The following is a 15,947-nucleotide window of genomic DNA, read 5'->3' as shown; positions in this document are numbered from 1 at the left end:
ATTGGAAAAGCTTCTTTCTGATGGTATAGAGAACTTTGTTAGGCAGTTTCGTTGAGTTTCAAAGGTCCACAGCGCTAGCATTTGATTATCCAGGTCACCTGTGGGATACAGAAGCCATGGCTATCTTGTTTTGAATTGAGACTGGAGTCCAGTGTCTTAGGCTCTTATTCGATTGGCTAGATCACGTGGCTTATTAAGAAATCCACAGTTGATTGCCCCATATTATTTTATGTTGGTAATGTTGCTTGAATGTTGTGGCATCGCAATGAAAAGCGTAAGTGGTGCCCTTCCAGGAGTGGACAGATCCCAAGGCTGTGGCAGGGCTGCCCCCCGTCCCTGGTGCAGTGGGGATTGGAACTCCTAGTCCGCGTGGGTTTCTTTTGCTGTTGCTCCTAGTGGATTCTTTCTGTTCATAGAATTGTATGTAGACCCCAATAAATAAAGTAGACAAAATCAGTGCTGTTCTGGTTGATGTGATGGATAGGAGGTGCCCACCCACATCGGAAGCCCTTGGGGCATGAGTGCTGAGGAACCTCTGGGATCCACGTGGACAATTTGGAAATGGTTGCTCTCGGTGAACTTTAGTCAACCATTTTTGTTTCTGAACATCCTGGACACCTAGTTTCTGAAACCCTCTACCTTCACTTGACTGACCTGACTGAACTGTGACATAGGACTGTATCCCAGCTTCTGCAGTTATTTGGAGAAAAACCCGTCTTAACACACCTCACTCTAAATGAGGATCCTTCAGAACAATATTTGAACAATACCTCCTGCACATTTTCTGTCGTTCTTTGTTACGTTATAGCCTGGCCTCTGTAATGGTTTGTATATCAGATTTCTCTCTTATGTCACTGTATTGTCATGGGTACCGAAGCTGTGATCTTTAGGCCCTTAAATATTTCAGTGCTGAGGTTAACATTGTGCTCTTTACATGTGGATGATGTCATGAGTAAAGCGGAAGATGATACCACCCTTGTCAAGACGTAATCAAGCTTGTCCTACTAACTTTGTCCTCAGGGCAGGTCTTCCCACGATGTGATATCACGTATGTTGTTGGAAGTGACCTCGCACGTTCTCTGATGATGCACAGCACAAGATATGTAGAAGGAATTAATTGGGCCTCAGTATCCTCAGTGAGAAGAAGGGGAGGTCCTACTATTAATTAATTAATTTGACTAAGATACAATCGAGAGTTCATTAAATTGATTCTAAAGACTCAGATGGTTTTGCAATTAAGAATTAGTATCCTTTCTTTCTTCCTTAGTAAAAACATGTGTTTTCATAATTTAAAACAATTGATTTAACAGACACACAGTTTGTTACTCTTTGACATGAAAAACAGTTTTGCATCTGTGATCAGCACTCCAAATACTTTGCCTTTTTTTTTTTTTTTTTTTTTTTTTACTGTTTGTTTTGGCTTATGTTGCCATCTGCTTTGACCTTATTAGTGATAGTATTGTAAGATATCATGGACATTTTTTTATGTGATGGGTTTAGAAGACTCTTTAGTAGCTAAGGTTAAGTGTCTTGCTGCATCTGTGGGATATAGATTCTTTGTTTTGAAATTAGGAAAATAAGAATGCCTAGGATTTCCTGCAGCTCAGAGGAAAGTGATAGCTCACTGATGTGCAGCAGTGGTTTCTGGGGTTTTCCAACTTTGTATTAGAACTGAATTCTGGACATTTCTGCTGGGAAAGCAGCACATTTGTTGTAAGGATCGAAGGTTTGTAAGAATCCAAGGGGACCCTTGGGGATCTGAGTGCGATCCTTGCTCTCCTATCCCCTACCTCCCTGACTTAGGTTGATCTGAAGTCGTCCACTGACTGGCAGTGGATTCCCCTTTGCGTTTTATTCTCTCACATATTAACCTTAGGCGGAGTCCCTGACCAAAGGGCAGGGACTGCTTAATGAACAAGGCTGCACTTCTGGCAGGGCATTATTGGTGCTTGTGGATCCTAGGAACTGGGTACTTTCAAAATACGTTTATTACAATTATATCAATTAAGAAATCCTTGTTCTCTTCATCGTTTGATTTTAAATGAAATGCCGTCGAACCTTCATTCCATCCCTCTTTATTTTCTGTGGAGAGGAGTCCACTCGAGATCCCATGTGCTGTGTTTGCCCAGGTACCAGCTCTAGGATTCCTGCACGGGTGATATTTATCAGTGTCTACTCAGTCCAGTGTCTTAGGCTCTCATTCGATTGGCTAGATCACGTGGCTTATTAAGAAATCCACAGTTGACTGCCCCATATTATGGGGCATTTGATCGACACAGGGAGCATTTGATCTCATTCTTGTCCTGTGAGTGATTGCGCAAGCTTTCATCCCATTTTGGCGAGATATTTGGCAATTACTTGAGTAGAGACTATAAATACTGTTGGTCACCTTAGATGGTGAGAGGCGCTCAGCTCGAGGGATGAGCCACAGCCACTGAGAGCTGAGTTCGAGCTACCTGCAGGTGATAGCGGATCCCACACGGCTTTGCCGAAGGGTAAAGACCTTCTGGTGCTCTGATTTCGGTTGGCGGTAAATTGAAAGTAGCACTTTGCCTAATGGCCCAAATACTAATAGCTTGCATCACTTTATTCCGTGTTAAATTGTTTTTTTTTTTTTTTTTTTTTTAAATTTTTATTTATTTATTTACGGCTGTGTTGGGTCTTCGTTTCTGTGCGAGGGCTTTCTCTAGCTGCGGCAAGTGGGGGCCATTCTTCATCGCGGTGCGCAGGCCTCTCACTATCGCGGCCTCTCTTCTTGCGGAGCACAGGCTCCAGATGCGCAGGCTCAGTAATTGTGGCTTACGGGCCCAGCCGCTCCGCGGCATGTGGGATCTTCCCAGACCAGGGCTCGAACCCGCGTCCCCCGCATTGGCAGGCAGACTCTCAACCACCACGCCACCAGGGAAGCCCCTGTGTTAAATTGTTTTAGTCAATGCCTAGAATAATCTTTAAAGCCATACACTGATTTCCTCTATAGTTGTTGAATACATCACCTTGCTGAGTTTCGTTGTGTCCGTGCCCAAATTTCTGATCGGGGAACTCACCCCTCATTCACTTTTGAATACTCATACCTTATTCCTAACTTACTCTAAGCAGCCACAGATGAACACGGGCACCTGGTTACACTGTCCTCTGGACCCTCAGCTGAGCCCTTCAAAGACCCGGCAAGAATGTGTCATGTGAGAGTTTAGAGACTGTACCTGCCAGGACTAGTGGTCATGCCCTTTCACATTACTTTTCCCATTTATTCTGTTCCCCACATCTCTTTCCCCATGTATTTTCTCCATTTCAAAACAAAAACACAGATGGAGTATCAGTTAGAATTGATAGACATTTTGTAAGTTTATTTGACTGTGTTGCTATTTTCAAGTCTGTCTTTCTGAAGTCAGTTCCTGGACTCCTTGGTTCTTGATTCCTGATATGTTTGCAGGTGATGTGTATCTTTTTTGCCTGGAATGCCCAGATCCTACAAACATCTGTCATACACGTTGTGGAACTACTGTTTTTAATCAAGAACATGTATGACTTATCAGTCTTCTTTACCCTGAGTCTTTCGAGTCTGTGATGACCTATTTTCTCCTTCTCTAAACATGAATGGGATCAGGTAACCCAGAGGGCCTTCTCCACACACACATTATCCAGCAGATAGAGCTGGTCATTGGCCTGACCTTTCCTTATAGCTTGAGTTGGCAGGTAGAACAACTCTGGGATTTTGGTGAGAGTCCAGAGTTCTTGCATAGGACACAGGCAGACACAGACTGGGGTCCTTTCAGGGCGGGCCCCAGTGCTTTGGTGTGTGCCTGGCTTCTCTAGCAACTGAGCTAGCTCTGAGAACTCTGACACGGAGATGTGGGGTAACTCTGAATCAGAGTGGGTGGCAAGGACACTACTGGAATCAGCTAGGTGTTCATTTAGCGCCCAGGCAAAATGCTCCTTGGAGACCCGCTTCTGAGGACCTACCCTGTGGGCCTTTTCTCATTTACTCTTTGCCACAGTTGAGCCATCCTGGCCTTACCCCATAATAGCGAGTGAGTCATCATCATACTCTTTCCCTTTATCCCTTCTCCACGTCACTCCTGACCTCTGAAAATAAATTTAGGAAAGGAAGAGAAACGAGAAAGTGACACTAACGCGGTCATAGTATCTCAGTAAGAAGGGGTGAAATCGGTTTCCTTAAGAGTGTGTACTGCCTGTTTTCACCCATCCTCTTGGCTTCTTTCTCTCTGCCCTTTCCACCCCAGTCCTTCACTGAATTTAGTTTTAATAGTTCCCCCAGTCCCTTTCCATCCTAGTAATGTGTCTTAATCAACTTGAAAGTCCTTCATACTTACTGGTGTTAGTTTTGTCCCTAACTATTCATCCTTGATGAGTACCAGCAAATTACATGAGAGGTCGGGTTGGCAGGGTTTGGAGATAAGGCGGGAGAATAGTGTGTGTGAAATCCCAGTGAAAAATTGGAGGACATCTAGAACTGTGCCATGTTTAAATAGCTGTTCATATCAGTAAAGGAGTATTTATACTTTAAATTCAAGTTGTTAAAAATTGAGGCATTCCAGATGAGGCCAGGTATAAGCTGTCAACATTTAAATTTACCAGTGACTTGAAGATGCCACATTGTACAGGAAGAACGAAAGCAAACTTTCAACCACTTCCTGGTATTTCTGTATGACTGGGACTGTTCTCAAAGTGGGCATTGCCGGCTTCTGTGCATGAGGTAGGAGAGGGCAAGAGGGCAATTTCTAACTTAAATTTTTTAGCTTGTCCTATGGAACTTCTTAACTTTCTATAACTGTAGCTTAATCCTTACAGAGTTCTAGTAACTGAATTTGTGGCTGCTTCAGCCAATGGCACGAGTTGGATTGGCTGCTTTAGAAAAGTGAAGCTCTTTGGAATTTTTCTTTTTAATTAGATAAGAACCATGTATAACACTAATAGTCATACAACCAGGGAACTAGGAATTTATCTTTTTTTCCCTTTGCCTCTACTAAGTGTCTTTAAATGAGAGTCATTTTGGTGTTGCTGATCTGTAGCTACATGCAGTTTTTATTGGCATTTACCTGCTTTTAAAGCTTTATTAGAGTATAAAACAGCTTTGTATACAGATTTGGACAACAATTTTAAAAATATTTTTTTAGCTTCAGGTATATAAATTTCTTCACTGTAGCAACCTGCTTATATAAGTAGGGTAGTAATTCTTGTTTTGCTTTAAAAGTGTTTTCTGTACATTATGTTCCAAATAAAGTAAAATTGTAATAATTTGAAAATACTTCATTATTGGAAATGCTATGTAGGTTGATTTTCAAAAAGTAGTTTAGTTTGTCCTGAGAGAATGTGATAACTTAAGCTAGGTGAATAAAACAGTGACAAGTAAAAGCTCAATAGCCCCATAATGAAGAAACAAGAGTAATTTTAATGATATTTGGGTGAAAGTGAAACTTTTCTTTAAAACTTAAGGTTCTTGAGATGATTTTCTTAAATATTTTCTATTTTCTTAAATAGAAAAAAGAAAAGGGTTTGCTGAGCCCAAATAAACATTAGCCTTATCTAACTTTAAATTTATGGTATCAATAAATGAAAATTTCCTGTAATTCAAGGCATTTATCAACACATTTGATTTCTGAACATTTAAATTACAAGAGAATTTCAAGTAGTGTAATTGGCTTCACCTTTGCATTTGCATTTTCCAGTACCCTCATTAAGGACAGCTTTGTAAGGGGAAGGGAAGTTTGTTCTCAGTGATGTGTTCCATTTTTAGCGATTATGCTACCTTCGTTAGAGAATCCGAGCCTTACTTATTTCAAATGGTAGAAATTTTTTCCATACACATTACTTTGATGTTCAATTAGAAAAACTTTCCTGGTAGTGACTTTTATTACTAAGTATTTTGTCATTTGAATCATCGATTGTGTTTTCCAACTTGAATTACTTATTGAATTACTGAATTAAAATCATTAATTTGAAGCTACTGCTATTGTAGGAGATGTATGCTTATAGTTTATCTCCTCTTTGAGTCCTTCAGGCCTTTTGAATTAGCTTAGTTTATTAATTCCTCACATATAATAAATGTTGCAATATGACCCTAAAACTTTAGTATCAGTATAATTAAGAGCTAGCTGTACTTGCTCAGTTTTAAACAATTGAGATGCAGTACCAGCAGCTAGTCCTCCAATGCCCATCACTTGGATGAGATGTTCAGAAAGCGAGAGGAGGTGGTGACAGGCATCGTTAGAGCAGTAGGCCATCCAGCAGCCCCCCCATGTTCTCTTTCGTGCTAGCAGTGGCATTAAAGGATATTTTACAGATGGACAGATTTTCCTACCATGCTGACAATCTCAAAGATTACAGCTGTGCCAGGAACTCTCTCTCCAGTATGGTTAGTAATAATCCTATAAAATCAATTAGATGCTGGGACTTCAGTTAGGTCTCCAGTTCACAAAGTAACGTGTATCCTTTCTGTAGCAACAGCAGTGTTTTTAGAGATTGGTCCCCAAGAGTCAGTTATTGATGATAACTACTGAGGTTTATTGTAAATTTAGAAAACCATATAACCAGTTTAGGGAAACAAAAAATAAACTAGAAAGGAGGGCGTCTTTTAAAATAGTGTTTTATAAGTGTGTGTGTTAGTACACTTGTAAATAAGGAAAAATAGTAAAAATAGAAAAAAGATTTTTTAATCTATTAATAGTGAGAATTCTTTAGTAGGTAGAAGTCTTCCGCAATCAGAGGATCATTTGCTTTTTCTTCCCTGTTTGTCTCTAATTACCAGTTCTTTGTCTTTTAAGTTTAGATACATAGGATTATTAAGTCTTTTAAAAATAATAGCGTTCCCAAATTAGTATGTTCACAGCTACACTTTTAAAGTATATTTTTAAAAACAGGAGTTAATGTAATTAAAATGTTTACAGAAATTTCAGTGCCATGTTTTGAGCAAATACAAATGACATCTCTGGGCTAATTTGACTTTTTAAAACTATCCCTTTTGAGCAGACATTATGCCGATGTTGATGTAAAAGCAAAATTATTAATCTCCAAACTATGAAAGTACAGAAATGGGATGGGGGGGATTTTCTTAATTTTAAAAGTACTAGTCTTACTTGTTTTTATTTTTCATTCTTCTTCTTATTTTTTTCTTATTTATCTGGGCGGGATATTCAGTGTGAAAGTTTGGAATAAATCAGTATGTACAAGATGGATGCCAGCTAGTAAATTTTATTTGGTATGAAGTACTGTAGCTAGCAGGCTGTAAATTTTAAGTTGCAAAATTAAATGTGTTTGTATTTGGAATATATGGAATTCCTCATTTAGTGTGGGAAAAATGAAAATGAGAGAACCTACTTCTATTCCTTATACACCTGCTTATTGTCGTGTCGCATGGAATACATCTTTTGTATCTCTCTGTGCCTCTGGCTTCTCTTCTGTAAAATGGGTTCAAGAGTTTAATTGACTGCCTTCACCCTTTCAAGAACATTGAGGACAGATACCTTGAAGTCTTTGGAAGACAAAGTGCCACCTTGTATATTTTTTGATACTAACTTGCCTTGTAAGTATGTGCTATGTATTGTACACAGTGGCGCGGTGTGACATTGTGAACTTTTTTATGAGAACAGAGCTGTTTGCATGCCTTGTCATTAAACTATAACTTCATTATTAATATTTTATGCTGTCTGAACTTGATTCTTTCCTGTCTCTAGTGCAGTGGGAGCTGTCGCTCTGAACATCTCCATGTTCTGTACAGTTCCTGGGTGGGTGGCAGGGCTGGGGACCCTTATCTTTTGTGGCAGTCTTTTAGAATTGTGCAGAGTCGTCGTTGTACAGGTGGGTTGGGGATATACCCCGGGTCTGCAGTGTACAGGGGAGGACCTCATCATCTGAGGAGTAGACAAACAGCCCTCTGTCTCCTCATTTTTAGATTTTCCTCCACATGTTTATGCTGCCCTGCATTCTGACTCACGAGTTGGAGAGTCAGGTAGAACTTTTTGTTTTTAACATACAGAAAGTGTGGTGAAGGGGGAAGATACCAGTACAGGATTTGGGAGACACGGATCGTAGTCTGTGTGCTGCCCCTACGCTAGTTCGCAGTTTTACCTGTCCTGGGCTGTTTTCCGTCTCTAAAGAAGGAGGATGCTAAGGCGTAAGGATGCCAGGGCGTGAAGAGGGCTGTTCTTGCGTTGAATGCCCCGATCCCATACAATTCTGAAATGGTGATTAAAAGTATGTATGAAACTACTGATAATTATTCAACGTAAACTGTTCAGAGGATGGCTTGTTAGGATTTTCTTTATATTTGCCTGCAGGGCATTCCTTCCATCATCATCAGTGAATGCTTGTGGTTAAAAAGCCCTGTGTCCCTTAAAGAGTACCTAAGTGCTATTTTGTCAAAAAATTTTTTTCTAAGTGCTATTTTGTTTTTCTGTGATAAAATTATTCTTGTAAAGTATAAGGAAGACGATAATTCTTATGTCTGATTAGTATTTGTGAAGTCTGCTTGGAATTTTTAGTCTTGTGGTAGTGGTTTTTCTTTGGTTTCTAAAGTTGTTTTATGTTTTTGTGACAAATTTTGTCATTTTTTTCCAGAGAATTCGGTCAACAGTGGATGAAAAAGAGCAAAAACAACTTCTCATGGATTTGGATGTAGTGATGCGAAGTAGTGATTGCCCGTACATTGTTCAGTTTTATGGTGCACTCTTCAGAGAGGTAGGAATAAACCTAAGCTTGGGTCTTAGCTGACAAGTGGACGTCTACTTGGAATAAGTAAGAGGATGGCAGGATTTGATTCTAATCTTCAGTTAAATGCCGTACATTAGTAATACATTAATTTCTCAACATTTTAGTATATCGCCATGATAATTTACACATTAATTTCTACCATTCATGTTCCTTTGGTTAAGGGGTGAATTTCATACTTTAATTATATTAGTTAATTAAGTATTTTATGGCTGCCATTGTGAATTCCATATTTCCTTCTTCATATGTAAATATTTTCTGTTTTTTAAGAACCTGACAAATCATCTGGCTTCTAAATATGTTACTGTATTTAGATCTATCTCTTTTGTCCTTGAGCTCCCTCAGTCCTCCCCCACCCCTTTTTTAAACCTTTATTCATTTCTGTCATCAAATGTATCTGCATTTAGCATAAGCATTTATTCGTGCCACCCACAATCCTCAATAAAATTCATCAGACATGGAAATTAACAGCTGCAGTAGAAATTCTTTTATCTAATTCTGCTATCCAGATTTTTATGTAGAAACTAGAACTTTAGTTTCTTGGTGTCAGGATCATATATCTCTTTTGGTCTCTGACTCTCCTGTATCCTGCTACAGGTTATCACTTCTGCCTGCAGCTGTCAGTGCACTTGCTCATTTCCAGTCACCCCACTCCCTAAAGCAGGGAAGTGAGTTGAGGTCAGGAAGTAAAGGTGGAGCTGTCAGTGAATCAGATACTTTATGGTGTCCTGGACAGTTATCACACACTTGTGATATTTAGTTAGGTGAATGGGAATTGAACTGAACTCTTTTAAGCATTTTAAATACTCTTAAAAAAATATCCATTATCATTCTGAAAATGTTAGGATGAGCTGGTACTGGTGGATTTGTTATGAACTGGTGAGGAAAAACTGCACCCACCCTGCCCTTCTTTTTGGGACTGGATCGCAGAGGGTGTCGTTTTGGGGGTTTTGTTATCGTTATTGACTTAAAAAATACTATGTTTTGTAAGACAGGACTGAATGTTACACTGAATAGAAAGATAGGAAATCTTATCATTGGAGAAGATCTTAGAGGTTCGTCAATTAATACTTCACCCAATCCTGAAATATTTATTTATTTTTCTCTGCTCTTAATAGATAACTGTATTAACCAGAAGTGTTCTCCTTCATGATAGAGCCCATCCCTTTGTTGAATCACTAATTAATCGCTATTAGTTTTAGACTCACATAGCTTCTTTCTCCTCCTGTCCTTGTACTTTTTTGACTTGAGTGTTCATTTTTATGACCAGATCTGTTGAATTTGTTAACTTTCTTCCCCATGTCACATAGTATTACATCACATCAGCACACACAGTCATGTATTTAGGCAGGTAACTGTATCCTGCACTGAAGTATTATATACTGTTATTCTGTTTGTAAGATCATGAATCTGGAACTTTCTTCATGTTGCACAGGAATCTTGCCATCTCCTCCTCCCTTCTCCCCCCAAACCATGAATTTCTTCTTCATAATCATAAATCCCCTGGCCACACTACTCTTCACATCTCATGAAGAGCAGTAGTTATCTGGAATGGACTAGATTTTCCCTCCTAACTGGATGCCACAGTCAGCTTTCCCATGCTGTGCTCACTGTCTCCGTAGACTCTCACGGGCTCTATCTCAGCCCTAATTCACCTCCATAGTGCTCAGGTATGCCAGTTTATTTCTCATGTTCATTTACTTGATAATTCATTTAAGCAACATTTAAATATATAGCTCCAGGCTAGATAGTGTGAAGTCTGATTTTATGAAAAGAAAGCAGAGTGATTGAAAAGTTACTGGAAACAAAACAAAAAGCTTGGAATAGTATCTGAACAGGATCGTTATGATTTCTTATGAATAGCCGGGTAAAATTCAGTTTCATATCTCAGGAAGGTTGACTGGAATTGAGATATGCATCTATAAGCACTAACATCTATTGAATGCTCTATAGATTCCACATTTATTAGCTTTCACAACAGTCTCGGGGAGGTTGGTGGTATTATCCCCTTTTTCCAGGGAGGAGACTGAGATTTGAGTACTAATTTGACAAAAGTCACACAGCCAAGAAGTGTCACGGACAGGACTTAAGAGACAAAAATCTCACTGTTCTTTCTGTTATACCACAAGTGGTCCAGGGATAAAGAACTTGAGCTTCATTTAAGAAATAATCTGCTTTTTAAACATTGCAGATTTTGAGTGTGATAAGATGAAGGCTCAGGAGCTATACAGTTAAGTTGTGTAAAGTCACAAAATGCCTAGTTAGGCTGAACATGAAGCCACCCCCCGCCCCCCTTAGATCTTCGAATGCAAGAAGTAATTGGTACTTTCTGAATAATGAAGTTTCAGAAGCAGAAAGTTCACCTTGAAGAGTGCATATGCATAGTCAAAGTGTGTAACTTTCCTGAAGCTACAATGGTTAAAAATAATAAACACTTATTTAATAATGGTTTGGAGAAAGATTTTTGAGATAGATCACTTAAAAGAAAAGGATCTTTTCTTGGTGACATGACCTTCAGTTTTGATAACAGACACAGAATTCTGGGTTTATGAAAGGAAAGACTGGACATGAATGAGCGCATTCAGGACTTGTTGTGAGAGAGACAAATGCTTGTAACTCCCATCCCTGTGAAAAGCCTCCAGAGTATTTCATTTCACATAATATATATGACCACAGGACATCAGCTCTTGGTCTGATTCAGTCAACCAACAGTCACGGAGCCATGAGATGTTATTTTTCTTCTTCTTGGCAGCAACAATGTAGAGGTTAATCTTGCCATTGGGTAATATTGAGCCTCTGAAAGTTCCATAACTTTATTTGGAGCAGTGAATAAATAACATTTAATACTGAAGTTGGTAACTCATTTATTGCTGTTGTCTCCAACCATGTGTATACTTCTTTCTAGGATGAAACTAAATGAGGATAAGAAGTCCAAAATACAACTTGGATTTTATTTAGATAATTTATTAAGACATTTAATTACACAGGTTCCTAAATTCATTTTCAGACTTGGTAGACAGGGAAAAAAGAGCTTGACAGTATTGAATAATGAAAGTGACTTTTAGCCTATAGCTTACATAAAGGCCAGACCTACTATTTATGTTATCAATACTGAGACTTAGAAGCACTTTTAAAATGTATTTTAATATATACATTTTCAGAATTTAATAGCAAGGAATCCCTTATTTAAGATATCTTTTGAGGTTGGGGAAATTCTGGTGTAGGAAATACTGTTCTGAGTAATCTGTGACTATAGGAGTTCATCAGGTTATGTAAAAGGCAGTGCTATTAGCCGAATTTAGTCACCTCCTCCCTTTCCACCCCTACTTCGGCTCATGTTGTCCTTTCCCCTTCCTTTCCCGCCCCGGCAAGTTTTAAGTACAGCTTTATGGAGGTAAAATTGACAATCAACTGCACATATTTACAGTATACAATTTGATATGTTGGAACAAATGTACACACCTGTGGGATTATTACCATAATCAAGGTCATGAACATACCCACCTCTCCCGAGTTTCCTTGTGTCCCGTAGGTTATACACACTTTCTCTCTGCTGTCACCATCCTCAGGCAACTGCAGAGCTGCTTTCTGCCACTGTAGATGAGTTTGCTTTTTCTAGAATTTTATGTAAATGGAATCATACAGCATGTACCCCCTCCTCTTTTTTTTTTGTCATCTTTTACTCAGCATAATTATTTTGCAGTTCAGTTTCTTTCAAAGAGTTCTATTCAGGTTATCTGTTTCTCCCTGAGTGATACTTGGTAGTTTGATTTTATTTTCAGAAATTTGTGCCTTTTATCTAAACTGTCAAATTAATTGGTATAAAGTTATTCATAGTAGCCATATATTATCATCATTATATCTGTAGAATCTACAGTGATGTTACCGCCCTCTCTCTCTCATTCCTGATGTAATTTGTATCTTCTCTAATTTTTCCTGATTAGTGTGGCTTGGCTAATTTGTTAGATGTATTCCTAGGTGTTTTTTTCTTTCTACTATGAGTGGTGTCTTTTTAAACATTTTATTTTCTAAGTTGTTCCTGTTGGTATAAAAGTTATGTTATTGGTTTTATCCGGTTGTTGTCTCTGAAACCCGTATCTTGATCTTAGTAGTTCAGTTTCATTATCGTCCACCTTCCTTTTCAGTAAGTCCGTATTCAGTAATTTTTATTTTTGTATTTCATTTGTGTGGTTGTCCTGTCTTTTGCTTGAACATGAAAGTAATGTTGCTGTCACTGCTTTTGAGGCAGCTCAAACCATTCCTTTTTTTTTTTTTTTAAACGCAGCTCATTGCTGTTGTCTATTCTCAGTTATGGCCAAAAGGAACTGCCAGAAGAAATACATTTACATTAGGCTATGTGCCTTAGAAACTACAAAGATTTCATGCCCTGGAGCTAATTGCTCCTTTGTACCTGCCCTTCTCACCTCAGTTTACTTCTCACCTTTATTTCCCTTGTTCCCTTGTCTTTCCTTCTCTTTTGGTTGCTCTCCTATTTTTCTATCCTTTCCCCTTCTCCACTCATTTTTTTAACTCAAGTTTTTAGCAGCCGCCAGGCACTTTACTTTGTGCTTTACGTATGTTAACTCGTTTGATCTTTATCATAGTGCATGGAAGATTGTGGGGCAAAATCCCATTTCACAGTTAAGAGTTGACGGGGCCCAAGCTTATGTAAGTGGAAAGTGGGAGAGCCTGGATGAGTAAGTCAGGCCTTCACACTCTAATCAATGATTGTCCCACTTTGCTATATTACTGAAGTTAAGTTCCTTTTTCCGCTGTTTTTCTAAGCAGCTGAGTTAAATGTGCTATCCTTTTCTCTAATTAAAAGATTCTAGTAAATCTATTGAGATGGTGTCTTTAGATTGAAGTAAATTCAAGTGTGTGTTTTGGGTTAATAGTGTTAGTCGTTTATGAAGGTTATTCTGCAAGAGCACCCAGAAAAAGAGACCTAAGAAGAAAGATTGGAATAACTATAAGTGAAAGTTCACTTTGTCAAATATGCTTTACAAATCAGCGTTCTGTGAAGCCACGGAGCTACATGGATGTTGCAGCAGGCGGTTCTATTTTAAGAGTGGGATTATTCATCTCAGCAGTCATCACAGCATGTGCTGTCTCTACATATAAGTTAAATGTCCTTGCATTGGAGGTGTTGATAGGAGAAAGGAGTTATGAAAATGGATTCTGTTCATGGCTCTATCGCTAATTAGCAGTGCTGTTCTGAGCAAGCCATTTTACTTCAACGGGCATAGATCTCTCGTATGATCAATCCAAGTCAGACGTTAGGGGAAGGAGGTTAGTGGTAGAAAATCTCTGAAGATATAGCTGGGGGCTTCCCTGGTGGTGCAGTAGTTGAGAATCTGCCCGCCAATGCAGGGGACACGGGTTCGAGCCCTGGTCTGGGAAGATCCCACATGCCGCGGAGCAACTAGGCCCGTGAGCCACAATTACTGAGCCTGCGCGTCTGGAGCCTGTGCTCTGCAGCAAGAGAGGCCGCGATAGTGAGAGGCCCGCGCACCGCGATGAAGAGTGGCCCCCGCTCTCCGCAACTAGAGAAAGCCCTCGCACAGAAACGAAGACCCAACACAGCCATAAATAAATAAATAAATAAATTTAAAAAATTAAAAAAATAAAAGTAAAGATATAGCTGGATCCATAAATTAGTAACCAATATACAAAATTTTTTAAAGGTAATTTTTGTCATCATCCCGATAGCTCTTTTCACTCTCACAAGGTACTTCGTAGTCCTTGTTTATATGTGCACATACTTTTACAGCATTATAAACATGGAATCTGCTTATAGCCTGTGTTTTCTCATGCATACCTCATGAACTGTATAGTTTTCAAAATAATTTAATTTTAGGTAATCCTTTTAATAATGTACCATTTCTTCTTGTGAGATAGTTCAGAGGTTTTTAGTTTGTTTTTGTCTTTTCTTTTTTGTAATTTACGAGCTGTTTGTTTAAGTTAGATTCCCAGTCATGGGATGACTCTGTCAAAGGGTATAGGCACTTTTATTTCTCTTGTTTTATTGTCAAATTGCCTTCAAACTGGTTTAAAACACTCTATAATGCTGCCAGTAGTTTTTGAATGATTTGATTTGATTATAGCCAGCATTTGTTCATTTAAGGAATGTTTATTGAGCCCCTGTCGTGGTGGACTGCATGTTCTAATAGGGAAGATAAATGAAAACCATAATAAATAAGTAAATTATATTTTATATTAGAAGATGATAAAGGCTCTACAGAGTAGAGCAGTTAAGGGGATGCTGAGAGGGGGATGACTTGCAGTTTGAATTGGGCATTTTCAATGTCGGCCACTGAGAAGGTGGCATTTAAGCAAGGACTTTAAGCATTGGGTTTGCTTTATGTATTTTTTTTTCTTTTTTACTAATTTAAGAAGTTTATATAGTTTCTCAAGATTCCTGTAATCTATTTCCTTTGTTAGTGAGAATGAACAGTTTCCCACATATTTTCTGTTTTTCTATTTAATCATGGCAAAGTTTGAAAATTTTTATAAAAGTCCAAAGGTTTTCTATGTAAGACTGTGCCCATCCTTACAATTAAGAGTGGGGAAAATTGGGCAACTAAGTTTGTGTTTGAACATGAGAATATTCTGTCCAGCGCTTTAATAAGGAACAAAAATTAAAAAAAAAAAAAAAGAAGATTGCTTCTTCTCTCATTGTATTTCTATTTTAAGTAAAGGAAAGGTGGTACTTAATGTTAAGATGTATAAGAATAACCGATATTTGTTTTTTTATAGGGTGACTGTTGGATCTGTATGGAACTCATGTCTACCTCGTTTGATAAGTTTTACAAATATGTATATAGTGTATTAGATGATGTTATTCCAGAAGAAATTTTAGGCAAAATCACTTTAGCAGTAAGTACTTGGTTTTCAAATTGTTCCTTGTATACATACTTACGTAAAGATGCTACTGGAGTTTTGAATGCACACATCTGAATGCCCTTCACAGAATGTTACTGACCTTCCTGGAAAATAATTATAATAGGAAAAGAGACAAAAATCACTTCTGTGGGGTAATTAACACAACAAGTAGTAAGAACAATTTTCAAAATACTACATTGATACTTTTCATTATCGAAAAGTACATATTGAAATCATACATTTCAATAATAAATACTACAGTATTCTTTCCATTAAAATCAGAGTGAACCATAATAGATTGTGCTGTAAATAAGGCTAGAAAAAGCAATTTTCTGCTTCTC

The 15,947-nt window shown here is 38.4% G+C and overlaps 1 protein-coding gene across 4 annotated transcripts in view; it reads left to right on the top strand.

Moving 5' to 3' along the window:
• MAP2K4 (mitogen-activated protein kinase kinase 4) overlaps positions 1-15,947 on the top strand; it is a 104,569-nt gene that overhangs the window by 64,825 nt on the left and 23,797 nt on the right. For all 4 annotated transcript variants that reach the window (XR_009006296.1, XM_057536003.1, XM_057536002.1 and 1 more), the window contains 2 exons: positions 8,575-8,694; positions 15,481-15,600. Coding sequence is in view for 3 of the 4 variants with exons in the window: in XM_057536003.1 (XP_057391986.1) it covers positions 8,575-8,694; positions 15,481-15,600 (240 nt within the window). In the remaining variant the exon portion in view is untranslated. The remainder of the gene's footprint in view (positions 1-8,574; positions 8,695-15,480; positions 15,601-15,947) is intronic.

The sequence above is a fragment of the Balaenoptera acutorostrata genome, chromosome 20 (assembly GCF_949987535.1).
Source record: "Balaenoptera acutorostrata chromosome 20, mBalAcu1.1, whole genome shotgun sequence".
Taxonomy (NCBI): Eukaryota; Metazoa; Chordata; class Mammalia; order Artiodactyla; family Balaenopteridae; genus Balaenoptera; species Balaenoptera acutorostrata.
Note: the sequence above shows the minus strand (reverse complement) of the source record. Positions and strands in the feature narration are given on the sequence as shown.